Source organism: Aythya fuligula, chromosome 1 (assembly GCF_009819795.1).
Source record: "Aythya fuligula isolate bAytFul2 chromosome 1, bAytFul2.pri, whole genome shotgun sequence".
Lineage (NCBI taxonomy): Eukaryota > Metazoa > Chordata > Aves > Anseriformes > Anatidae > Aythya > Aythya fuligula.
In genome coordinates, this window is record NC_045559.1 from 71,280,143 (window position 1) to 71,307,800 (window position 27,658).

General features: G+C 41.4%; 1 protein-coding gene across 2 annotated transcripts; it reads left to right on the forward strand.

Annotated features, from left to right (window-relative positions):
* Positions 1-1,641: 1,641 nt before the first annotated feature.
* Positions 1,642-27,154, forward strand: LOC116501262 (zinc finger CCCH-type antiviral protein 1-like). Of its 2 annotated transcripts, XM_032206785.1 has the most exons (14): positions 1,642-1,971; positions 4,248-4,380; positions 6,938-7,190; positions 7,270-7,422; positions 7,768-7,836; positions 8,407-8,508; positions 10,754-10,877; positions 12,016-12,181; positions 14,779-14,899; positions 15,427-15,523; positions 15,931-16,012; positions 19,697-19,827; positions 24,291-24,442; positions 25,108-27,154. In XM_032206785.1, exons 1-14 carry the CDS (start codon positions 1,682-1,684, stop codon positions 25,389-25,391), a joined length of 2,157 nt encoding a protein of 718 aa, XP_032062676.1. In that variant the 5' UTR covers positions 1,642-1,681; the 3' UTR covers positions 25,392-27,154. The 2 variants fall into 2 exon arrangements, with proteins under 2 accessions (XP_032062676.1, XP_032062682.1); XM_032206791.1 differs by lacking the exons at positions 19,697-19,827; positions 24,291-24,442; positions 25,108-27,154 and adding an exon at positions 17,349-18,234.
* The last annotated feature ends 504 nt before the right edge of the window (positions 27,155-27,658 follow it).

Below are 27,658 nucleotides of genomic sequence, written 5' to 3' on the forward strand. Positions count from 1 at the left end.
ACAGAGAGAAAGAGGTACGGGGGTACATTTTCAGCAGAAGCAAGAGGTTACATCTGCTCAGCCATTTTTTCAATAGTTTCTAACTTTCAGCAAATGTCTTTGTATTTATAGCTAGAAACACTCGCTGCCCTGAGAGAAGACTGCTGTTCCTGGACACCTCGATAAAGCAATTCCTGCCGTCTCACCCAGCTGTGCTACTTTACATAAACAGGTTCTGTCTGAAGAAGTTGGTGAGGAAGTCAACTACTCTGGGCATTTGTGTTTGCAAAATATTATTCCAACAAGCAGAATACACCCAGTAAAGTTTCTTTGCTTTTACTGAGGACTGACCACAGACCCTCCTGAAGTGTATTTCAGAGCAATAGAACATGCTTGCCAGGGCTGTATTTGCAGCTTCTTTCTGCTTGCAGTCCTTCGCTTTCATTTCCCCGTTTCGTGCTGTTACACTGTTCCAAAGCTGTAACCAGGAAACTCCTCTGCTCACATAGTTCACATTTCTAAGTGGATTAATGTGCAAATGCATCTTTTCATGAATTGGCTGAAAAACAGAAGACAAATAAACATAAGCAAATGACTGAAAGGTTTGCCATTTTCATTATTATTTTCTACTGCGTGGCATTGGCAATAGATTGCTGACTCACTGCTTATTTTCTATTTTATCAGTCAGATTTAAACCTACATTAAGTATGGATCCGAGTTATATTATCTCTGACAACCTGTTGACAACCTGGGAACGCACGTATATATGCATGTCTGGGACACAAGCCAGCCCAGAACCACCAATGCACATTTCTGAAACTAGAGTTGATAAGGTACACTCCTCTTTCTACCCCTCCTTTTCTATTCTTTTATTTAAATAACTTATTTTATTTTGATATCAGAGCAAGAGGGTGAGTATGGGGAAACATGCCTGATAGAAAGATCCTTCCACAACTTTCCAAAACCACAGAGGGTACATCTCGGTCCTGATCTTTGGGGAGGTTCTGTGACATGACCAGCAATCGCTCACACGGTGGCCATGTATACCAGGCAACACAAGCTGGCATCCGTTTCTCTGTCAGGGGTAATTAACTTCCTGAGGTGGGGGGGGGGGGGGGGGGGGGGGGGGGGGGGGGGGGGGGGGGGGGGGGGGGGGGGGGGGGGGGGGGGGGGGGGGGGGGGGGGGGGGTGGGGGGGGGGGGGGGGGGGGGGGGGGGGGGGGTGGGGGGGGGGGGGGGGGGGGGGGAGGGAGGTGATCCTGCCTGCTTCTTCGGCTTGCATTGCCAGAGAGTTTGAAGGTTAAAGCTGAACTCTGGTGGATCTGGTGCTCAGCCCCCTCCCATCTTTCTGATTCAGTTGTGTCTCCTTTTTCGCATTCCTACTCCAACATTTTATCAGGAACCGCTTCTTGGCTCCGCACTCTCTGCCAGGATGCAACAGTGGCACTTGCAAGCAGCTCCCTGCCAACACAGAAGACAGAAAACCAACAGCAGCACGACATGAACACTAGAATTACATCAAGCTGCGAAGTTTCTCTTTTATTAAAGTTAAAAAAACAAAACAAACAAAACAAAACACACAACAATATGCAAAGAGAAGGCGGGCCCTCTGGCGCTCCGCCCCACGCCTTCAGTTTCGATTCCTGAAGGCAAGAGGCTGCCTCGTCGCCTGCCTCCTTGTCTCCCGAGGCAGAGAGGCAACGATGAGCGACCCGGTGGTGTGCAGCTTCCTCACCAAGACCCTGTGTGCCCAGGGCGGCCGGCTGGGGCTCACAGAGCTCCGGGAGCACATCGACCTGTCGGAGCAGCAGCTGATGGAGACGCTGCGGGCAGCGGGGCCCCGGCGGTTCCTGCTAACTGGAGATGACGGCCTCCCCACCGAGGTGCTGGCCGTGTCGGACGTGCGGGTCTGTGTCCTCAAGGAGTGCCCGGGCTGCGACCGCCTGCACCTCTGCAAGCTGCACCTCGGGGGCAAGTGCAACCTGGGTCCCAGGTGGGCACCCCTGGCTGGGGGGCGGCTGGGGGGCAGGGGGGCACCTCCGTCTGCTCTGTGGGTGTGTGGGTGTGTGGATGGGTGAAACGTTGTGCCAGGGGTGAGGCGCAAAACGGCCCTGAAAGATAGGTGCTGCTGGGGATGGGGCTTCATTTCCTGCCCTCAGCACCCCCTTTTCTGCCCTTCTTGGGGGATGCAAAGGGCAGGCCAAGCAGCCTTTCAGGGGATTTGTTTTCATTCTTTTTCCTTCCCCAAGGCTAACCAAATCTGGTAGCTAAGTAAATAAACAAACAAAAAAGTCAGGAAAACGAAACACAAATGCAGAAATGAAAATGGAAAGCGGTACAATGAGAATGAACTTGAAAGAAGAATTTCCTGTTGGAGACTTCTGTTGCAGCTCTTGGTCCTGGGGTGTTATCACACTGGACTTCTGCCTCCACAAAGCAGTTCCTCACATGCTCAGATGGGAAGGAGATGGAGGGGAAAGGCCTAGTGTGTATCCAAATGGTACAAGTGAAATACTAGGATGCTAAAACTCTGTTACTCTTTGTTGCTTTGATGACTTGGAAAGATAAGGCTACGTAGGATTTGCAGTTAGAAATATCTTCAGGTGCACAGAGGCACCCCCACTGGAAGAACAGAAATATGAAATGATTTAAGGAAATCATGTCATGCTGGAGTGCTCCTGGGCAGCCTCCTGCCCTCTCAGTAGTGCTAAGAGTTTAAAATTGCCTTTGTGTGTATTAATAACTAATACAAGTAAGGATACACCTTTCAGGTGTATTTAGGGGATGAAGGATGTTGATTAAAATGAGGAGACAGAAAGAGGCTACATGGCCCACATGGATCAAGACAGGTTAATTTTTAATTCATGGGATAGAATTAAGGCTTGCTTCTAGATCTTGCATCCTTTGTTGTTGGAAAGGAAAACATCTGTGCAAGTTACTGGGGTCTTCCTGTTCAGTGAAATTACAACTTTTAGTCAGACTAAGTTAGTTTTTAACTTGTGTCTGACCAGTATCTTTTCATTGTTTTTTTTTTTTTTTTTTTTTTTTTTTTTTTTTCTAAATGTATTGCTAAACCACAGTTGATGACTCATCATAGCATTTCTGGATTATTTCAACCTTTGACTTAGAAATGAATACTCAAATGATATAGATTGTTGTGTGGCTGTTGGTGGCATCAAGTGGCTGCAGAACTTGGTATCCTTATAAGAGTGTTTTTCAGGACAGTGGCATATTCCCGCCCTTCAGACCCTGCATTCTTATTTATTTGGTTACAAAGCAATGTGTCCTACAGTTGGGTGGTGAAATGTCTACATAAAATTGTGTAATGTAATTCAGCATGCCAGGTAAAATGTTATCACAATCTTCAGTAGTTAACTAGTGGCTAAAAGGAAGAAACAGAACAGAGGTTTGAGTCTGACAGGGTAACAGGTACTTATTGGTTGAATATGTATGGCCTTAAAGCTATATCAAATTATGTTTTTGAAGGGCAAGCTTTCATGAAACTATTTTACTGCATTAAATTATTGCGTAGATATGCCTTATTTCTCTTCGTACCATTGATTTTGAAATATCTTTACAAATAAATGCAAAAAAATAGAATCTCCCTTTCTTTGTAATTCATACTCACTAAACATGTTTATCTTGAGTTAGTAAGTAGTACCAGCATTTCATTAGTGTCCTTTAAGCATTCCTTTATCCAAAACTCCAAGTTCATGAACTTCCATGGATGTTGTGGTTTGTTGTTGTTATTTTAAAACTTCCCACCCAGCAGAGATAATATCGTGTTGTGTTCAGCTTCATTATCTCTTTGTTTTGGGCTCTCAGACTGTTGCATCTTTCCTTACATGCTGTCCCTAGGACAACATTTTACATGCATGAAATCGAGCTCATTGCAACTTCTATCACTGCTGATGTATATCCTCTAAAATTAGCATTCCCTCCAGCTGTTCAGGTTGTGTGACTTGACTTGCCTTTTACTGGAGAGGAAGAAAGTGTGGGGCAGACAGACTTGGCTTTGTGTCTGTGCTTTCTTACAAGCAGTCTGGCCACATTTATGTTAAAAATGGAGATAATAACAGTACTGTATTTCAGAGTGATTATTCTGCTTGCTTCATACTCTTGCTAATTTATTATCTGCATGTTCACAGAGGCTTTTGCCAAAGTTCCTTTATTTCCATGTTTTTTATCAAATTGTATGTTATCTAAGGCTCTTTAAACCAATTTGACTGAAAAAGTGTACACATGATATTTCTGTCTATTTTCTTGCAGAGCTTGTAGGTACTCTCATGACATCAGCAGCACCGAGAACAAAAAAGTCCTAAAGACCCATGAGTTGTCTGGCCTCAGTGAGGATGAGCTGCGAGTCCTGCTTCTCCAAAATGACCCTTTCTTCCTTCCTGATGTGAGTTGTTCTGATTTCTTAAGCTTTTGTTTATTAGGAATAGGAAAGGGTAAGAAAGAAGGTGGGGGTCTGATCTCAATTTCAGGCTCTTAAGTTATATAGTACCAGAAATATTAGGATTAGTCTGAATGAACTATGAATGGGAATGGCTGTCTGTGAAAGCACCTGAAGAGCAAGGGTTGTAGAAATGCCATGTGCTGATAACTAAAAAAAAAAATGACAGCAATAAAACTGGTAAACACAGAGGAGCATCTTGTTTGCTTAAATAGCAGAAGGCCTGCACTTGGTTTAGGTCCTGTCACATATAACTTGTCAGCAGAAGAGCTACCCTCTGACAGCAGGAAACGTACAGCAAGCTTCCATCTGGCCTGTTCTGCGTGCCATTCCTCTTCCTGTTAGCCCAACAGGATGCCTATAAAGTTACTCAAAACAAGCAAACAAAACATGTCAGCAACTTCATCAGAGATTTACAGATGGTGAAGTAAGATGGAGGTGAAAGATCACAGTTACCATACATGCATACAGGGTATAAAGGCCTAGCAAAAAAAACCACTTTTGCTGGCTCTTAGCCAAGAGATAATGGAAACTGGGAAGCAAGCACCCCTTTCCTTGTCCAGCCTACATACGCCTGCATGTTTTGATGTTCATGGGCATAGAAGAGTGAGAAACATCTGTGAGAAAATGACCAACTGGCTGCAGTCAGTTTCATGTAAAATCTGTCCCTTCCAAAGTGCACTGAGGCTTATGTATATTACTTTCCCACAAAGCAGCATGTGTTCAGTTTGTATGTAAGTAATTGCTTTTGTTAAGTTTGGCCAAACAATGCAATCTCTGGTTTTGTGTGCATGTGCATATGGGTAGTGCAATTTTCAGTTTTCAAAGTACTGTTTCAAAGCCAGGAGTATCCTATTCTGGCTACAGCTGTTCCTGATTAAGAAATTACTGGAGTGCTGCCTGCTGCTCTTGTCTTTTGGAAGTTATAGTCTCCGCAGATCTGTTGGCATAACAGTTCTATTGTTTTCTTATTCCCTGCTGTGACAGTGATGGACTTTGACAAAATAGAACATTTTTTTGGTGTTTTAAAATATGTCGTGCTGGCAGATTCAAGGAGCATCATGGTGATGAGCAAGAAGGATTAATAATCTTCATCCAGCTCGGCTGCATCTACAACCTAAATGTTTCTTGTTTAGTTACTCCCAGTAATGAGCAGATAGTATCAGCCATCATTGATTGGTATTACTCTTACACTCTTATCTGTAGATCTGTCCAGTCCCCACTTCTGGAGGGCATCATTAATTACCCCTAGTAGAGCACTGTAACTCCTGTTACTGAGTAAAATAGCTCAATCAGTGGAAAACATTGACTTAGGCTATTCTGAAACCTGAGAGCTGAGGCAGGGGTATGAAAGCCTGCTTCACTTTTTTTGCTTAGAAATGCTAACTGCATGTGTGCCTGCTGACAAATGAAAACCCTCAAGCAAAATGAATCTTTTGTCTTCTGTGGACTGAACTTGGGAGCAGGGTAAGAAAAAGCAACAGTACCCCAGAATCAGGATTTTCTTATACTTTCCTTCGCCTTCTCTCTGACTCTCATTTTTCTTTTTGCTGGCAAATGCAAGGAACAGTGTGTTTTCTTACTGCAGCTAAGTAGTGTGTTCTCAGTTTAATTGAGGCAGAGCTTTGTTCTGGTTTTGTGGTTTATTACGATGATTGTTACAAAAAGACATCTTATGAGTCTGTTCTGATGCTGTGGGAACACGTGACAATACAGCATCAGACAGACACCTATGGTGGGGCCATGGCATGCTGTGCAGAATCCCCATCCATGGTGAGGTTCAACACCCTTGCTGTTCTTCACACCTTTATAGTATTTAAAAACAAACAAACAAAAAAAAAAAAAAAACCACTATTGGTCTTTTATCCATACAGAACTGAATGTTTTGTATAGTACACCAAGGTTCACCGAGCACATTATGCATTTATGCATCTCCATAGGAGCATGCTCTTATAAACAGTACATACAGGTTGTGTTGTTGAAGGCAGTCCATGTTAATGTTCACAGTATGCTCTCCTGTTGCTTGGCTGTCACTAGTGGTAACCTATGAGCCTCTTCAGCCAAGGCCTACAGATCTAAGCCAGTGAAGGAACTGGAGCATCTTTCCCCTGAGGAGAGGCTGAGGGAGCTAGGACTGTTCAGCCTAGAGGCTCAGGGGAGTCTGAGCAATGTGTACAAATGTCTATAAATATCTGAAGGGAGAGTGCAAAGAGGACAGAGCCAGGCCCTTCTCAGTGGTGCCCAGTGCCAGGGGACAAGAGGCAGTGCGTACAAACTGGCAGACAGGAGGTTCCCCCTGAACATCAGGAAACCTGTGCTGTGCAGGAGACCCCACAACCTCTGTGGGCAACCTATGCCAGTGAACATCACCCACACAGTATAGAAGTGCTTCTTATCAGTTTTTCTGCCATAGAAGCTGAATGCCTGTAGATAACAAAGAAAAAAATCACTGAATCTACTGTGCGTCTCCATTTTGTGTCATATCTGTTCTCCCTGTTTATAGGTCTGCCAATTTTACAACAGAAAGGGTGGTGTCTGCAACCAGAAAAACAATTGCAGCAGGCTTCATATTTGCCGACACTATCTCAAAGGAAAATGTAAATTTTTTGCATGCAAGAGATCCCATAAGCTCTTGGATGAACACTCACTGAGAGTGTTGGAAACTGCAGGCATTGATGCAAAGATAGTTGCAAACTTCCAAATTATATATGATCACAAGCATGTGGAGTTCAACAAGGAACAGAACAAGGAGAAAAGTAAGTTATAAGAAAAAATGGGTTTAAATAAGATTTTGAGATTGACAGTTGTAGAAGCTGTTATTTCCTTACCTCACAGCTAAACCCCATCATCACTTCCGTGTTTACTCCTGTAAGCCAGTAGAAACTTCGATGAAAAAACAGGCAGATACAATGAGTGAAGAACAGAAGCTACCTTTAGAAACAACAGTGGGCTCCGGGGTGCATGTACCACCTTCAAAAGCTTCAAAAGGTAAATCTAAATAAATACCAATGTTTTTTTCCTATTTCCCCTCTTACAACATGGGCCTTTTTTTTTTTTTTTCCCTTCTGCCGTTGATCTGCATTTGGGAATGGATTCATGGCTAAGTCATGTAGGAGGGATAGCTGCCTTCCTATTGTGTGTGATATTGCTATCGAGTGGCTGCTGATAGTTGTGACTAGCTGGAATTTTTAACTGTCACTGCTGATCTGTCAGCAGTGGAGTGCCCTGTAAAATGATCTGTGCTGAATGTAATCCTCAACACACAAATTGGGATGTTGCCAGCTAGCTGAGGTTCTGTTACAGCACTGCTATTCATTCAGTCTTCTCATGCAGATCCCAGTAGCAACGAACCTACTCAGAGCCAACTCCAGCTGCCAGCAGGTGCCAGAGGTAAAGATGAAGGTATGGATTTTTTCTACTCTCCAGTCCTGAGATCAGGGGTTCTCACCGGGATTTGGTTTCATACAGTCCTACAGCTCCCTGTGGTAGTGGGAGAGCAGCTTATGAGTTTACCCTACCATATGCAGAAAGTGTCAGACAGCCTGCAGAGGAGTGTTGAGATTTCTGTCTGAGCACTGTGCAGCATAGCCATGTGTGTGTCCGGTCTGGGGAGCAATCGGGAACAGCTCTGCACCCATTGCTTCCTTCCTGGGAGGTAGAGAGAGTTGTGTGTCTGTGATCTTTTCCTTGTCCCCAAGGAATGGATACAGCTTTAGCAGTAGAGCGGTCATATTGATACACGCTCTAGTGTGTGAATAGGAACTCTTGCATCTCCTGCCCTCCTGGGCAGAAGGGCCTTGGCTTCAAAGGCCTAATTCAGAATACAGGGATAGTCAGATCCTGAAGTGCTTGGCTTGGCTATTACAGTCAACTCCTTGTTATATGTGGGATGAAATGCCAAATGCAGTATCTTTCTTGTGGGGTTGTGTTTTCACAGGGTAAATAAAGGACTGATGTTTACCTTCTTGTTAGGTAAAAAAGACGATTCCTCTGCGAACATTTTGAAGGACAAGAAGGAAGATAACACTGAAGAGATCTGCTTGTTCTATGTCTGGAAGTACTGCAAACATAATGGTAAGCCTTACTAGAAGTAATAGTATTTTGGAGAGCAGTGTCTGAAGAGGTACTGTCCACTTGATGGCTCTGACTAGTGGAGGCACATGGCATGTCAGCACCTCAGCATTGTCCATGGCCAGTTATACATTCTCACTGTTTCACTTTGTTTCCAAGTCAGTAATGAACTCTGTCAGAACTGCAAACATAATTAGAGGAAATTCAAGTGGATACACATAAACCCTCCCTCCTTTTGATGACATGTTTGCGGTCTGTTTCAGTTATGTTGATGAGGTCAGGCCTTGGGCATGATTTTGTAAAACCCTTTAACTGTTAAATGTTATACTTTCTGTAGCTATTAGATAAAATTAACGACTGGCCTTATGCTTTCCTCACTGACGGTTGATAATATGTCATCCTATATTCCTGTTGTGTCTTACATACGTCTGATAATAGGCATATTCTTGCACCATTAAGTCCTTTAAAAAGTGATCTGTTACAATGACTTAAGAAAATACAGTACTTGTACTATGTAAGCTAAATGTGATTCTTGCTGTGGCCAATAATAGGGATCATAATAGGGATCTGGGGAAAATATAATAATTGTATTCAGAGAAAGTCCCAGAACAGTCTCCTAAGCCCTAAGTGATTTAGGCTTCCTTGGATAAGAGGGATGTAGCATTACATTTGTCTTCTGGTCAACTTGTCACTTTCTAAATTTCTACTCCCTTTCTGACTTCCTTGTCTCAGCAAAAGAGCATTTAGCTAGGTCAGACTGTGTTCACTTTTTGCTTAGGAAGTGTGTAGTTAGTTGCTTGAAGATACTTTGGTCTCAGATGTTTGTGTGTGTTTAACATCTCTGTAGTGGGTTTGTGTTCTTGTAAAGATGTTCTCCTCTCAGAAGCTCCTTTTCTGACTCAAATGAGTAAAATACTCTTTCCCACTTTAGGGTTTGATAATGCCTCTTCTTCACCATTACTTGGAAGAGAGGCAGTGCTTTAAAAATAAATGATACCTTTTATGGGTACTTTATGAACCATAGAAATGAAATCTAGCCCAGAGAGACTAAGTGTGTTTTTTTTTTTTTTTTTGTTTGTTTTCTACAGCATTTCAAGTTAATTTAAAGATGGTGCTTTCAAGACAGGGTATGTTCCACCCCTATAAACAGAAAGAAGTAAAAAAAAAAGAAAAAAGAAGTGACTTATTCTGTTTTCGTAACCAGGGCTAGTTGTCATATGTTCTGTGGTCAGAAAAGTCAAGGGAAAGGAATGATAAAACTTTTTGGCCCTGTCTCTGCAGCAGATACCCCAGCCTGGTATCATGTTTCTCAGACTCTCTCTGCTTCTTTAAGACCAGGCTTGAGGGTGAAGGTTATGAGCTTTTTGACTTGCATGATGTGAATGGTGTGCCCAGGCTCAAAGCAACTATACTGTGACCACCAAACAGCTAAACCCAACCACTGGAGAGTTAGTGTGTTTAGCCATACGATGTTTGGTTCAAAAGTTGTGAATAAGAGGTTTGGTCCGTACTCGGATGTGGAGTGCACATCAGCTACCCTAACAGGGAGGCATGGAGGTCGGACTGTGCCTGTATAGAGCAGCATGCATTCATGCAGAGACATTAAAGTCTGAACTCAAATGCACAGACCTAAAAAGTCTTCCCATTTCTGTGTAACGCAGGTCCCACATACAAGGCAGCTGAAGTTGTTGCTTCCCATGTTCTGAGAAGCAAAGTAGCAATTCCGACAGTGTCTAACAGTCTTGTTAGTAGGCCTGTGTGCTGCATGTTCCAGGATGAATGTAGAGTCTCTTGCAGCATATTCTGTGGAGTATTGCAGTCCTTTATGCTGCTTCATTCGTTGGACTGGGCCTAAAGAAAACACTTTAACAGTCAATCTTGTTAACCAGGTCAGAAGCTCTAAGGGATTGAGGGGAAGAGAAGTAACTGTTTTGGAGTGCCTGTAAACTTGCCCCTTTAGAGCTGAGAAACATGGTGATGTGATACATAAACACTTTTTTTTTTTTTTTTAATACATTTGGCAGGATGAGAGCTTGTGTTGCTTTCCTAGATAATACTAAATAAACACACACCACTATTGTTTCAACACATTTCTAATTTCAGTGGTCTGTCTTTATTGCTCATACCAAAGCCCAGGAGGTAAAGCCAAAGAATGCAAACAGTGTTTGTTCCTTTTTTTTTTTTTTCTCTTATCTTGTTTTACTTTCTGTGATTGCAGAGCTCTTGACTAAATCTGATCTCATTACAGACAAATGCAGATCGATTCATTACCATTTGCCATATCGATGGCAAGTATTTAATGGGTTCACCTGGAATGACCTTTCCATGATGGAGGAAATTGAAAAGGCCTATTGTGACCCAAAAATGAACAGGTATACTGATAGCTGGACTCGTTGCTTAAAGTGCTGTGCTTGAGCCTATGAGGGAAAGCTCTTGATTTCTTCTTAGGGATGTCTGACTTCTATAACTTCTGATTAATGAGCTTCTCAGAGTCTGGGAGGAATGTACAAAGATGAGGGCTTTTTTTGTTTTTGTTTTTTTTCCTTACTAAAAAGAAAAGTAAAAGTGACTGCATGTAAATATCACCCCATTTTCATCTTCTAAAGTATAACATGTCAGTATCTTGCATTTAAAACTCTCTGCAGAGTAATAAGTGTAAGCTGGAATTCAGTGCTTAGAGCGTTAGTATTTCAGGTAATAAATCAGAACTTAGTTAGTAAAAATAAGTTAGGTCTCTTAACAGTAGTTCAGAGCTGGTCTATATTATGAAATGCCCTTTCACTTTCCCAATGTATGCTAGGGTCATTAATTATTCCTTTAACTCCTTTCTGAATTCTACACTGTAAGTCAGCTGGATTGGTAGGGGACCCCAAGTTTGCCCTTGATAAATTGACATTGTCATTTTGGCTCTTGCCTTTTAAGCCAGAAAATTATTTTGGTTTGCTGCTTGACTAGGCTGCTGGGTGGTGCAAATCACAAGCAAGATTCCCAAGATGAGGCTGCCTCAAATTAATTTTTCAAGACTGCAAAGAGTAAAATTCCACGTAGCTCCAGGGAGTGGGATTTCTAAAACTCACAGTTGTGATTGTGTTCTTTGTAACCACAGAAAAAGAACAAAGCTGATAAGCTGCAGGTATTTTTGGCCAAGTTAGTAAAGTGCTTACCAGCTTTCATTTTTCTACCAAGAAAAATGTTCTGTGTGCGTTTATTTACTGCAAAAATCTTTGCCTGTTGTGTGTGTAGCCCCAGACTGTCTGTAAAGCTGGCAGCATGTAATGTGGCTAGTGACTGAGATGATATTCGCTCTCTCGCAGGCCATAGCTCACTTCTGAATGCTGGAAGCAGTTTTCAGAGCTGCTATGCATGCTGTGGAAAATACTCTTATTTCAGGCCTAATTAAGTTCAGACTATCACATTATATTAAAGAAGATTGCAGCAGATTAAACATGGGATTAGATTATTAAAATACGTACTGTTTACTATAATAAATCTCTGAATTTGTCCTTACAGTATAGCAGATAAGAACATTAATTTCCAGACAATGACCTGCTCCTCTTCATTGCTTCGACGTCTCTCTACACCATCATCTGTCACACAACCCATGTTTGTATTGACTACAAAGTGGATTTGGTATTGGCAGAATGACCAAGGCCAGTGGGTTGAATATGGAGAACAGGCAAGTCAATATCCTGTACATCTTCCTCATCCTGTGCTTTGAATCACTCCTGAAGGTATGTGTGGAGCTTCTTCCCTCCACTTCCCTTTACACAAGCAAGGTTCATTGAGTAAATACTTGTGCTTGAATTTCAGTGTCAAATAAGATAGGGAAGCTACAGATGTTCCTAACAGGTGTAGTAAAATGGTAACAGGCTGGAGGGGAAGGAACATGCCTCTTCTTAGTGTGAGATTCAGTACAAGCAATTGTCTTTCCTTGTACCTGGATGATTTGTCAAATCTGCTTTCTTGACAAAGATCTTGATGGTGAATGCAAGAAGACAAAATAGTCTTTTTTTTTTTTTTTTTCAGCTTATGTTGACTGTTTTTAATGATGCTTGTTGGTTTCTGCCATCAGATTCCGTTTTGGAGTTGTCCATGTGTTCTACATACTATCCCTGAGATACGTACCTTTTAAAATTATTCAGGAAGTAGTCTTGCCTGTTTTAAGCATTGCTCTTTTGCCTCAGAAATGTAAGGATTGCTGTCTCAGGTCAAACATCACTTTTTTCCTTGTGTGGCCAAATCCTCTTTAATAGGAGAGTGATCTATCTGAAAAATTGCCATCTGATGCTATGGGGACAGATGGTTCTTTAGGGATCCTGGGCAGAATGAAGATGCTACTAAATTGTAGTTATAATTGAAGATTTATTATTCCACAGAATTTTGTAATTAATGTAGCACCAGGTTTTATGATCAGCATAGCACAGTATTTTATAATCAGCATATCTTATGGTTAATTAGTGTTTGTTCTAAGCATCTGAACCCCCTGCAGGCTGGGTCTGTCACAAATTAATTTGGACAAGCTAGAACTTAACAGGAATTAGGTTTTATTAACACTTTATGGTAGACCACAGAACTAGTTTGTGTGATATTAAGGGATTTAGTTAAAGATTTGAGAATGGCAAGGTTCACATGAGACTTACTGCAAGGTATAGGGGTTTCTTAAACTTAGTTGCATGCTTTAAGGACATTTTCCCTTTTGGTGCATTACTTACCCTTTTGTTTCATCGGCATATTCAGCAGATGATCTTTGACTCTCAACAATCTGGCCTTTGGTGAATTACTCACTTACCTCTTTTTTCAGCATATGCAGCAGAATATCTTAGAATCTAGAGGAGCCTGCCCTGAGAGGCATGCCAGCTCAGGGGGAGTTTTGGTTCATAGCCCACTGCGATCCTGAAGAGCTCAAGGGGCTCTTTGCTTATGACCAGTATTTATAGGATCACAAGATGATTGACTCTTAGTACTTTTACATCCTGGCTATGAGATAGACAAGGTAAATCTGGTATTTTCCACCAACCGTGCCATTCTGTTATCTTCCAGAATGTCCATTTCTGGTACTTCATAGACTCAGCTATGATCCAGGCCATAAGGATTTGGAACATAATCAAAGAGTTTTGTACTCACCTGTTTGTACTCACCTGTTACACCTGTTGCCCATTGACAATAGAAGAATGATGTAACATTAGTTAATCTTGAACCACAGCTGAGTTTGGAGGAAGAACTACTCCACAAAAGCGTCAAATCCTAACACTTGGCATGTGATATAACAGTCACAATCTACACTTGGAATACTTGGATTATGAGTCACTCAGTCCTTGAAGGAAGCACAGTGGTGGAGGCAGCCCTGGCTGCTGGGGGATCACGGGTTTTGGCATCCAGCAGCAGCTCCAGTCCACGTCCCACTTAGGACCTGTAGCTGCTTGACTTTACAGGCAGTCCTTAGTGTGTTCTTACACTTCCCTGGGCTGTAGCAGGGTCACCACGTCCTGTTTGGCCAAGTGCCTGGGACCTTGGAGACTGACGGGGAGGGAAATAGTTGGCCTGATGCCCAGAGTCTTCAAGACCAGAAGGGAGGGAAGAAGTCAGCTTGGCACCCCAGGGCCTTCAAGGCTAGTGAGGAGGGAGAAAGGGGGGGGCTGATATATGACCATCTCACTTACAAATAATGGCTGCTTACTCTACAAAATGGCATTAGTTATGATAACCATATTACCAAGGATCAGGAGTAGGGGGCACTGGTCAGAGAAATACAGGAAAAGAAATAAGTAAGGCACCTCTCCTTCTTCTCAGGAAGATCAGTTTTCCCTACCTGGTTCACAGTGTAGCTGCACAAACGGTTTTCTTGGCTGAATGCAGAGTTGATCCAGGGACAGGGAAAGGTAGGCAGGGGAATATGATATATATAGTGGCTGTGGTAAAGCTGGGCCTTGATCTCAATCAGCAGCTTAGATAGAAAGCATCTCCATCAGCATACTCTGATGTTTTACATTGGTTTGTACACTAGAGAACTATATTTCTTATAGAGATTTACATGGGATACTTGTATGTCCAGTATTATGTATCTCCACATATTTAGGAGTGTTTGGTACTCACAATAGGCCACGACAGTTCTGGCTGGATCCCTGTTCATCCTTCTCATTGCTTCCTCTTTCCTTCTACCCAAACTAGATATCTAAGGTTTAGTCTTGACTATGTTTAATCATTACTCTTCTCTCTCTCTTGTTGTTTTTGTTTGTTTGTTTGTTTGTTCGTTTGTTCGTTTTTTTCCTAAAGGGAGAAGGTGATGTTGTGAACTCGCCATCTTCTGACATACTTGAGAATTTGTATCTGGCAGATCCAGATGCCACCATACCTTTCCAGGCTGGCTTGTATGGTTACCAGCTCAATTTTAAAGGTACTCATTTTAAAGGTTCTCATTTACAGCTATGCAGGGTTTTACAGAAGTTAATTTGCAAACTATCCCAGCTTTTCAAGGCTATGCCTTACTTTACTTATGTTACCAGATTTGCTCACTGGAAATGAGGTGGTGACAGAAGTGATTCCTTACAGAAGTACCCTTCCCCCTTACTCCTTGATGCTCTTTAGACTCACATAGGAACAGAAATCAAAAGATCAAAGTCTTCACATAAAGTCACGGTAAAACTGAAGTAAAGTGAGATAATCTCCCTTTCTGTGCTGCTGGAACAACTTTTGAAGAGCACGAATGACGTATAGGAGCCAGTAAGATAGGTACAGGCTGAATAAGAGTTACAGGGAAGGGCAAGAAGCTTACATAAGCTTTGTGCAACTATTCTTCAGCAGATAACATTGACAATGAATATGCCATTTTTCATTAATGAATGATTATCATTAATTAATGACCCTATCAGCTATACTTATTCGTTACATTTTTTTCCTTTTCCTCTCTCTTTTTCCCTCTAGAAATGACCCAGACAAACATTTATTCTAAAACTCAAAGACAGGTCTGCAGGCGACCAAAGTTTGTGTCTTATGAAGAAGTGCAGAAGATAAAGCAAAGGTAAATGATGATCTCAAGTTGTTTCATATTTGAAAAGTATTTATAAGGCAAAATTGCTGCCAGTGTTGATAGTAATTGTGCAGAGAATTCAGCTGTTGCTAGAAGAAAACATATCCACTTGCTAAATGATGAGCTGCCTGCTCAGTGCATTGCCTCGTTTCTGGGATACGTTACTCCAGGTACCACGTCCACAGGATTGGTGATGGACAATCATGTCTTAAATTGGTACATGAAAGAGGGCTGTGACAACTGATGGCAGCTTACAAAATGAGTGATTCCCAATTTCTCTGTGGTTTATTTTGTTTATTTTTAAATGTAGGAATTGCCCAAACGGGATGCTGCCAAATTGAATAGTCAGAGCAGGACTACAAATGATAACACTTTCGCACTTTCTTTCCCTTTGCTAGCAGTCAGAGGGATTCTTCTATTCCAAATCAAGCCTGTCCTCCCCACTGGGATCCATTTGACTTGGCTGACTTAAAATACAAGGTATCTTTTTTTTTTTTTTTTTTTTAACTACTCATTCTAATGATATTAAAAAGTAGTCTTTCTGGAAGAGAAACACAGACTATTGAAGTCCTACAGCATGCTAAAAAAAATGCTTCTTGGTGTTACATTTGTCCTTTCATATACTGTTTCTGACCCTGATTAAGGAACAGTGCATCGTGTTGAGCACAAGAGGTTTTACTCAATGACTGTTACAAAATCTTGTGTGATATTGTTCAAATTGTATTGGCACAGACATACTGATAGCTAAGGGAAGGACAGAAGTAATATATTTTCAGACTAATAATTTCTTCTGGTTATTTTCAATTGACATAGAGCTCCATTGCTATTTTCACTCCTTGTACTTGATTTTCCCTAGTGCTAATACATTGGGAAAGGCATGAGAACCAGAATTATCATGCCTCTTAGCTTCCATGGTCTGGTTTCTGTTACTCTGCTTTGTCCTGAATGTTTAATTTTACACTGACTGCCTTCTGTTGGATTGTGCCTTACTGAATGTAGTACTAGTATCTGTCTGTGTGTGTGTATAGCAAATTCATCTAAACACAGTTCTGCTAAAAAAAAATAGGTAAAGTTTAAGTCAATTGCTTGGTACATTAGCTCCCTTCATATAGTTGTTTTTCACAATTTGTAGAAAAACAAACAGGCAAACGACAACAAAACCACTAACTTTTTCAGACTGTAAAAGTTTCAGGTGTCTAGCACCTGATGGTTGAACTAGTAAGAGTTTGTGTGGGAACCTAGCAGCCAGACCTTTTGAAGATTTGGACCTGTGATACTCTGAGCTCTGTCACAATAACAAAGACAGCTCATTGGCTCTTCCCTTGGCTTTTTAGCAACTTATCTGAGTAAGACTTGATTTTTAATGTAGGCTTGATTTTTTTCAAAAGAATGACATGAAGACAGGTAGCTCAGTTCCTTATAGGTCTATGAGTTGTATGCACTTAGTGCTTCCCTTATTTATTCTGAAAATTTCAGTCTGAATTTTAGTTGAGTCCATTCAGTTTGATGTTTCTGGAGTCGCTGAAGTGAGTGTGAGAGGCTTTGGAATGTGACATGCAGATCCGTGGTATCTCTGGTGGAACTTGTGCGGATGAGTGAAATTAAAGATCATTTTGTTTCCTAGAGCTCAGTTTGCTTGCTGAGTTGTGACCTAAGAAAACTGTCTCTTAATTTACAAAATGAATGCCTTTCAAATGAAAGGAAAAGTTAATTCTGTATATAAAAATGACAGAGCCCACAGTACTTTTTGATACTAAAAATGAAAGCCTGGGCTAGATTAAATAATTCTGTGGGGCCCTAAGCATGTTTTTTGCAGTAGGTAATATGGACTGGCTGGGATTCTGCATGCATGTGGTGACCATCGTAACATCTGACAATTACGACCTGATGAATTACCTTCTCTTCAGATACTGATAAATAATCCTGACAAACATTGCAGCACTGGAAGTGACCCGTTACAAAAAGGAACACCTATGAGATAGGGAGAGAGTCTTTCTTGCTTAAAAAGAGCAGCTCTGTTTTGGTAACATTGCTTGTTTTTTTGAGTGTTGCAGTGTCTTAATCTGTAAATCATTTAGTCATAGTGCTATAGAAAGTAGAGTATATGAAAAGCATGTTAGATGTTGGTAACAAACACCACTTGGAAAATTGGTGTGAATCTCTTTGCTGTCTATGTTTAACAGACAAAGTGAAGTTAGTAGCTGATAAACCTTTTAAAGGCGAAAAAGGAATTGATATTTTCTTTTCATATTGGGTTTTAAATTGTATCTTTAATGTAGGACTGAGAAGTGTGTGTGATGAAGGTGGTGTGTTTTTATGTTAGAGGATTAGTCTTCATGTGGCAGCAATGTTTCAGAATCTTGACAATGTGTGCTGAAGACTGGTGTGCTGAAGACTGCTGTGCTGTATCAAGGATGAGAGCTGATGTGTCATAAAGGGTTAGCAAATGGTTCTCCTTGCTAGGATTTTCCTTTTTAAGTTTGAAGATGAAAAGAGCTAAAGAACTTTTGTTATTGCTAAGTACCAACCTGCTACAGCAAGGTGGTGTTACCTTTTGTTAGTAGGGGTTGTGTCTTTGGGGAAATAAAGACTATTGCAAAAGAGAGTTTATGCAAAGTAGAACTGTCTTTGATGTGATTGGAAGCCATCACATCATAAAATAATTGAAGTACCCATCTTACAGCTTTAGGCATTCTGTTGTACCTGACATTCTTTTGTACCTAGAAAGTTTACACTTCCTTAACAAAAGATTGAACATAGCAAATGCATATTTTATAGTCCAAGTAAGAATTGTTTATGTATCAATAAAAGATGTAGTACTAAAATTGACGTAATTGTTGACGTAATTTTCATCTTGTAGGTGACAGTAAGCTGCGGTGTCATAAAGCATGCAGATAATAAATACTAGCTGGTCCAAATTGTTTTGTGTTGCATTGTGAAGAGGCTTTGCAAAATATTCTTGTATTAGGGCGTAGGAAATGTTCTTCAACTGTGTAAAAACTTTTTAATAAATACAAAGAAGTAATTCTTCCTTGTGCAGCTGACTTTATTCTTGATCCTTATAAGACTCTCATAAAATAAACCTCTTCTTCAGTAAGTATTTAATGCATGGGTTAGACATGATGTCTAGAAAAACACTCATTTATTTATATGCACCTGTAAAATTTAATCCCTGTTTTATCTCCTCTACAAACTTACCCTTCTAAAATGTGCATCTTTCAACTGATAGGCTGAAGTATTGATTTCATATTACCTCCCTGAATGACCACAGCTTTCCTTCTTACCTTTGGTAGGTGGGCTGCTGGATCTCTACTGCATGACTGCATGTCTACTGCATGACATCAGTCTGCCAGCATTAGGCATTTTCATCCTAGTTTACAGAATATAAGTGCCCATTCTAGAAGATCAGAGAAAACTGGGAAAATTATTCATGATGTAAGCGGAAGAGCACAAATCGTGTTTAAATTGTTTTACATTAACTTTTCTCTGGGAAAAATGTGCATTTCTTCATGGATTTTTAAACACAAAGTATGGATTAATAGACTTTGTTTTCTTTAGGAAAGGAAGAAATATATTTGTTTACATGAGTATTTAGTGTAACATTCCTATTAGAATCTTAATTGCTCTCATGTTTAGAAATGTGGCTTTTTTTTTCTTGTTTTCCTTAAATCTATATTTAAATGCAACTTTCCAAGTGTTAGCTTTGGAAAGCTAAGGGGGTTTGATGCTTGGAGACCGCATGTGCGTTACAAATAGTAATTGTTATCTAATACTTTTGTTCTTAATCAACTTTGTTCATAAAACAAATATTATCTGAAATTATCAGTCAAGTTTGCTTTTTGAGATTACACTTTCATTGCGATTTATAGCGACCAGTGTCAACGCTTACTTGGAGATGATAAAAATTTAATTGACCTCTTCTTCACCATCAGTGTCCTTCCTGAAGAGAGGTGAGGTGTCCTTGCAGAGCAGGAGTGACATACTGATTTATATATTTATTGTTTGTCCTAATTATTCTCAACAATCTAAATCATTATATCAACTTAATGAGGGCCATTAAGTTAAAAGAGGGCCATTCTGAGTGTTTGTCTGCTGTAATCAGGCTTCTCTGTGTTATGAGCAAACTGAAGCCTCATGCTTTCTGCTTTGGTTTATATTTTATAGGCAGTGGAGATCAGTAATACATCCTCTGAATACAAAGAAATAAAGAAGCAGTTTGAGCAGACTATGAAAACCTACAACATCGTTAGAGTACAAAGGATTCAGAATCCATCACTCTGGAAAGTATTTCAGTGGTTAGTATTTGTTTTGTCATCCTTCAGGGCAGGGGGTCTGCAAGAACTGGTGTCCTAAATCTACTTCCTATGAAGTGAAAGAGGTTGCCACCTGTGCTTTAACTTGACTGGTATTTCCTTCTTAGGGGCAGACTGAGGAGTGAAATTAAGTGATTAAGTCCTATCAGTCTAAGATGGACCAGAGAAAGCCATATTGCCAGGGAGAGCTTTCCTTTGCATGACTCCTTCGAAGGTGAAGGAGGGGGTGACAGAAATACATGAATGACACAAAACTGTGATGAGGATATCAACAGTGGCGTGGAATAGTATATTGTCAGAGGGGTTGAGCAGAAACTGCCTATTGCACAAATGTTTATCCATTATAGTATACAAAGTACTTGTTAAAAACACTTGTTTGTGCCAAAGAGGCAGTGGGAACAAACTGGCAGACAGGAGGTTCCCTCTGAACATCAGGAACCCCTCTGTGGGTGATGCAGCACTGGCACAGCTTGCCCGGGGAAGTAGTGGAGTCTCCTCAGACAAAGAATTATCTAGGTTGGAAGAGACCTCAAGATCATCGAGTCCAACCTCTGACCTAACGCTAACAAGTCCTCCATTAAACCATATCACTAAGCTCTACATCTAAATGCCTTTTAAAGACCTCCAGGGATGGTGACTCCTAATATCCTAATTGACTTCCTAATATCCAACCTAAACCTCTCCTGGCACAATTTTAGCCCGTTCTTCCTTGTCCTGTCACTGGGCATGTTGGAGAATAGACCAACCCCCACCTCTCTACAGCCTCCTTTAAGGTACCTCTAGAGAGCGATAAGGTCACCCCTCAGCCTTCTCTTCTCCAGGCTGAACAAGCCCAGCTCCCTCAGCCGCTCCTCATAGGACTTGTTCTCCAGACCCCTCACCAGCTTTGTCGCCCTTCTCTGGACTTGCTCGAGCACCTCGATGTCCTTCTTGTAGCAAGGGGCCCAAAACTGAACACAGTACTCGAGGTGCGGCCTCACCAGAGCCAAGTACAGGAGGACAATCACTTCCCTAGCCCTGCTGGCCACACTGCTTCTTATACAAGCCAGGATGCTGTTGGCCTTCTTGGCCACCTGAGCACGCTGCTGGCTCATATTCAGCCGACTATCCACCATCACTCCCAGGTCCTTCTCTGCCTGGCAGCTCTCCAACCATTCCTCTCCCAGCCTGTAGCTCTGCTTGGGGTTATTGCACCCCAGATGCAGGACCCGGCACTTGGCCTTGTTGAACTTCATACAGTCGGCCTCAGCCCATCGGTGCAGCCTATCCAGATCCTCCTGCAGAGCCTTCCTACCCTCCAGCAGATCGACACACGCACCTAACTTGGTGTCATCTGTGAACTTACTGCGGGTGCACTCAATGCCCTCATCCAGATCATCAGTAAAGATATTAAAGAGGACCGGCCCCAGTACCAAGCCCTGGGGAACACCACTAGTGACTGGCCTCCAACTGGATTTGACTCCATTCACCACAACTCTTTGGGCCTGGCTACCCAGCCAGTTTTTAACCCAACAAAGTGTATGCCAGTCCAAGCCATGAGCAGCCAGTTTTTTGAGGAGAATGCTGTGGGAAATGGTGTCAAAGGCCTTACTGAAGTCAAGGTAGATCACTTCCACACTTTGGATAAGCACTTTGTCACTTTGAGGAGATCAGGTTCGTCAAGCAGGACCTGCCTTTCATAAACCCATGCTGACTGGGCCTGATCACCTGGTTGCCCTGCAAGTACCGCGTGATGACACTCAAGATAATCTGCTCCATGAGCTTCCCTCACACTGAGGTTAAACTAACCGGCCTATGGTTTCCCGGGTCTATCCTCCAGCCCATCTTGTAGATGGGCGTCACGTTTGCTAGCCGCCAGTTGACTGGGACCTCCCCTGATAGCCAGGACTGCTGATAAAGCATGGGAAGTGGCTTGGCCAGATCCTCTGCCAGTTCTCTCAGTACCCTTGAGTGAATCCCATACAGCCCCATTGACTTACATACGTCTAAGTGCTGTAGCAGGTCGTCAACCATTTCCTCATGGATTGTGAGGGCCACATTCTGCTCCCCTTCCAGCAGCTTGGGGTACTGGGTATCCAGAGAACAACTGGTCTTGCAGCTAAAGACTGAGGCAAAGAAGGCTTTAAGCACCTCAGCCTTTTCCACATCTTTTGTAACTAAGTTTCCCCTCACATCCAGTAAAGGATGGAGTTTCTCCTTAGTCCTCTGTTTTGCGCTGATGTATCTGTAAAAACATTTTTTGTTGTCTTTAACAGCAGTAGCCGGTTTGAGCTCCAGATGAGCTTTGGCCTTTCTAATTTTGACTTTGCACAGCCTTACAACATTTTTATAGTCCTCCTGAGTGGCCCGCCCTCTTTTCCAAAGGTCATAAACACTCTTTTTTTTTTTTTTTTTTTTTTTTTTTTTTTTTTTCTCCATAAGGTTTAGCCACAGCTCTCTGTTCAGCCAGGCCTTCTTCTGTGCCGGCTCATCTTTGGGCACGTGGGGACAGACTGCTCCTGAGACATTAAGATTTCCTTCTTGAGGAGTGCCCAGCCTTCCTGGCTCCTCTGCCCTTCAGAACCACCTCCCAAGGGACTCTGCCAACCAGTGTCCTGAACAGCTCAAAGTCTGCCCTACGGAAATCCAAGACAGCAGTTTTACTGGTCCCCTCCTGACTTCACCAAGAATAGAGAACTCTACCATTTTATGGTCACTCTGCCCAAGATAGCCCCCGATCACCACATCTCCCTCCAGTCCTTCTCTGTTTGTGAAGAGAAGGTCTAGCGGGGCACCTCCCCTGGTAGGCTCACTAACCAGCTGTGTCAGGAAACTATCTTCCAGATCCTCCTTGCAGATCTTCAAAAAAACACCAGGACATGGTCCTGGGCAGCCTGCTCTGGGTGGCCCTGCTGGAGCAGGGGTTGGGCCAGACAGCCTGCAGAGGGCCCTTCCCACCTCAACCCTTCTGTGTGATTCTGTGTGAAAAAAGAAATGGGTAAAGGTAAGGGTGCTTAGGCCCCCTTTTTTTTCCCAGTCAGATTTTTTTTTAAGGCTTCTTCAGGAGTTTCTCTTCTTAATGAAGTCAGTGTTCACTGAGAATGGTGCATCCTTATGCTTTAAGATAATGATCTGTTTTCCAAAGCTCTTTTCTGGTTTTCACCATCTGCATCAGTGATCTCAAACTCTTGGTACTTGTGCCAAGACACATACCTGCAGATTGGAGCTGGCACCAGGGACAGTGACCACGTCAGATTAAGTTGTTGCTTAGAACAGTTGTCTAGTTTAAAACAAAAGCACGGTTACATATTAGAAGTATTCTAGGACCATTTCATTACCATTCTAAATGGTAATGAAGAAGAAAAATATTTCTCAAATAATTACTTTGACCTGTAAAGTAATTGAACCCTGGAAGTTATTGGCTACTAATTCAATAAAACACTTCTATCTTGCAAAACTTAGGCACCTGGAAACATGTAATTTTGTCTACCTTTTATCCTTCCCCAATGAGGTATTTAAACTAACCAGGCAGAGTTTGACACAGTTATGAAGTTTTCTATCAACGAATTGTAGTCCATTGTTCTTATCACTTTACTAAGGCAGTTCCAAAGTTGGAAGTATTCTCCCCTCTACCTTGGTCTGCTAACTTTGTAGCTGATAACTTCCTGAAGAATGTTACTTTGTTGTCCACTTCAGCAGCTTCTGAAAATCTGTGGGAGGTCGTGATGCTGTGCAGTAGTGATGGGAGATACTAGTTAAGTCTCCCATTGTCATTTCCTCTTTTGATACTACTGCTCATAGCTCGCCGTCTGATGTTGGCGTTAAATTAATAAGGTCTTCAGTGGTGAAGGAATGGTCAGTTTATCTCTTCCTGGCTCTTGTCTCCTCAGCAGAATTGCAGGGGCAGGATCTCAGGGTGGTGGAGGGTTATGATGGAAGGTGTGATACAGGGAATGTCAGGTGCATGCAGAAAACTTGTCTCAGCACAGCCCTGTCCTCTTGCAGTGTGATTGGCCCCATGTGCATGGCAGTTTCAGTCTACTGAAGGAGCAAAGAACAAGCCGCCTCTAGGCTTTATGCTGGAGCATGGATTAGTACAACCTCCACCCTGCAGCATTTGTGTGTGTATGTGGGAAGGGACAGGAGACATTGAAGCAGAACTAGTATGACCCTGCACAGGAGCAAAAGCAGTGGGGACTGCAGTAGTGTCAATGCTTGCTTAATTCTGGCTTTTGTCAATGAATTGATCTAGAATTGCTGGGCACTGGTATCTGTAGATCATTCGTCTTGCAGTTTTTCATCATGCTGCTAGTCTGTCTCATCTTCCAAGCTGAGAGGAGAAAGCAGACAGGAAATCTACCCAGCTAATATTTACATATACACCCTGTACTTTTAATTATTTTTTTAAACCCTTTCTCAGTTTTCTTCCATGGCTCATGCTCTCCCATACTACCTTTTTCTGATAGGAAAAAGGAGCAAATGAAGAAGGAAGCTGGAAAGAAGGAAGTAAACGAAAGGCTCCTGTTCCATGGAACCAAGGATGCCCGCCTGGAAGATATCTGCATAAACAACTTTGACTGGAGAACTTGTGGAAGCAATGGAGCCAACTATGGAAAGGGTATGTAGGAAATGACTGAGTGTCAGACCTCAGAACCCCCTGATTTTGAAGTCTTTAAAGATGAAGACACCCCCGCCCCAAAATAAATAAATAAATAAATAAATAATAAATAAATAAATAAACAAAATAAATAAATAAGGTAGGAATTGGTGTTAGCATCTTCCTTCTCTCTGGGGAGGACAAGAACTTGCTTTGTGCAGCGATATGCTTTTTCACAAGGTGTTGAGGGACTTTGAAAAAGCCTCTGTAGCTGGAGGTGGGATCTTCTAAACATTCAAGGTCATGATTTAGACTTGCCAGAGAAATAGCTGCTACTCATGGCAGGGAACAAGAAGGTATGTATTCTCTCAGTATGATCATGGAAGGTCTTTGTGTTTTCTTGTCTATCCCTCTAATAGCAACACACATACCTGTAGTGTTTTTATGCTGTGTTTGGTTTTTCTTTATAATTATTTGTATAATAGCAAATTCCAAATAGAAGTTCTGAGGTGAAACCCTTTCTCTTGTAAAATAAATAAGTAAATGCATCTACAGTATTGTGTAAACTGAGTAAGAAGAGACCTGAAAGTTGGGTCAAATGCCTCCTGAAAAAGGATGTGATGCTCTGTTTTCACCGTCATTTTATACACATCCCTTATAACCATATTTTTTTTACCTTTTTCTAGGAAGTTACTTTTCTAGAGATGCTTCATATTCCCATGAGTACTGTCAGTCTGCAGTGAAACCAAACGTCATGTTCATGGCTCGTGTATTGGTTGGAGATTATGTTCGAGGCAGGGAAGACTACGTTCGCCCCCCACCAAAGTCTGTTGATGGGCTTTGTTTTTATGACAGTTGTGTAGACAACAAGTTAAATCCCTCCATTTTTGTTATCTTTGAAAAAAATCAAATTTACCCAGAGTATCTGATAGAATATAAGGAGGCAGGAAAAAAATGTATTATATCTTAAAGTGATCAGAGCTGTTTGTATCCCTTGTGTTATCTTCAAAATTGCAGGTGTTCTCATATTTCTTTTTAATACAACATTTTTGAATGTTAATCCAAAGAATTTTTGTGTTGAGGAGGGCTGGCAAAACAGATGTTATACCTGTTGAGACTAATTTCCTTGTCTTCTCCCTTTTCTCTCCCAAATGAAGCATAGACATTTGGATAACCATAGCAGAAAAATCAGAATCATGGGACAGGAAACTGAATGCTACAACTTCTGTAGATAAATAATCATAAACACATTTTCTTGGAAATAGAGGATTTCTCTTTATAAACAGGTTTGGTTAAGAGAACAATTAATGGTATGGTAGCTTTTAAGCTCTCTGTTTTTTAACAGTTCTCAAGATTCTAACAGCATTTTGCAATGCTGAAGGCTTTGTAGAGACTTGAAAATTCTTTTCAGTGCAGAAGATGACTGTACTCAATCCTCTTGTCTATCACGAATCTAAACAAGTCAGTGTATATAAGAATGACTTGACTTAGTTTTCGAAGTGCTGTTTATTAATACCAGTACTAGTTTCAAGTTTAAAACGGTAAAACGAAGAATGAAAAGTTCAGTTTAACTTTATGGTGTAAATTCTCAATTGGAGAAGTTTTGTCTGTACAATGGCAGCTGCTGTTTTGATCAGGAAACTGCTCAAATAATTTTTGCAGATTTGTAGTAACTTGCTCTGTGACCTATACAGAAATACATCAGAAATGAAACTATGAAAGTCACAATCTGTGAATAAGCTAAACTAAAATTTGGTGGTTTGGCTGCAGCTAATGGTTGTACATACATAAAGGCTGTGCGACAGTCAGCTAGGCTTTCAAGAGAATGTGGCCATGTACTTTCTCACTGTGAACACTTGCTTAGCAAATGCTGTAGGACCAGAGAAACATCTTAAGAAATGTTGATCTTTTCAGTCCTACTTGTGTAAGTTAATTTTCATTTTTCCCAAAATAAAAAATAACTGGAAAAGACCAGTTATTTTACCTCAATGCCAGTGGTAGAACTACTGGTATTTCGTATATGTGTTTTGTTGCACACAGTGCATTCATTTGAGAATTCACTGTCAAGTGTAGTTCCTCTTACTACTTCAAGCATGGTGATCCTGGATACTGATTAGTTTGGTCCATTTTTTGGTAATTTTCTTTTTCGTATTTGTTAGTGAGGTACAACCATACTAACAGTGGTTAAACCCTTTTAATTAAGTTAGATGTTTTTTCTCATCCCAAAAGGATAATGTCATATAGAGATTCTACTGAATTTTACTAATGAATTCGTAAGTAAATTAAAGACCTTCTGTAGAAAGATATCTTATTCTGGCAGTGCAGCTACTGACAGACAAACTGTTGCTGAGGCTAAAGGAAGACTAACGGTTAATTTAAGATAAGCATTACAGTAAAACAAATAGTTTCCTAGTAATTTGCATCTTGAACACAAGTCTTTCAATCCTGTGTACTACTCAAATTCTCAAAGTTACCCAGAGAATGGGAAAATATATAAAACTAGTATATCTTATTAGAATGACTGTTTTAGAACTAAATGAAAACAAATGCACTAAATGGGAAGGTTTTACCTATATTCAAATTCCCTCACTTTTGGTTTGCCTGTAGAGTTCCTAAATCACTGGGTTTTGGCATGTTTGCAAATAAAATGTGTTTTCAGTCACTTTTCAGCTTGTTAGTGTGCAGTTTGTCTCTATGTGTAAAAGGATGGCAAAACTCAACACATCTAGTAAACTAGCTACTTAATACATATGCTTACTGTCTTCCTTTCATCCATGTTTCTAAACTGGACAACTGTGTGGATGTAGTTTTGCATTTTAGTGTAGATGCTCAGCACCAAGAAGCCACTTGCTCACTCTCCCCAGGTGGGATGGGGGACAGAATTGGAAAGGTAGAAGTTCAAGAACTCATGGGCTGAGATAAGGACAATTTACTAGGTGAAGCAAAAACTGCATGCAAAGCAAAGCAAAATTCTCTACTTCCCACTGGCAAGCAAGAGTTCAGCCACTTCCAGGGAAGCAGGGCTCATCACACAGAGCAGTTCCTTGGGAAGAGAAACACCATCACCCCAAACATCCTCCCCTTCCTCCTTGTCTATCCCAGTTTTAGTTGCTGAGCATGATGCCATATGTTATGGAATATTTTTTGTTCAGACTGGGTCACCTCTCCTGGCTGTGCCCCCTCCCAGCTCCTGGTGCACACCCAGCCTCCTTGCTGGCAGGGCAGCATGAGAAGGTG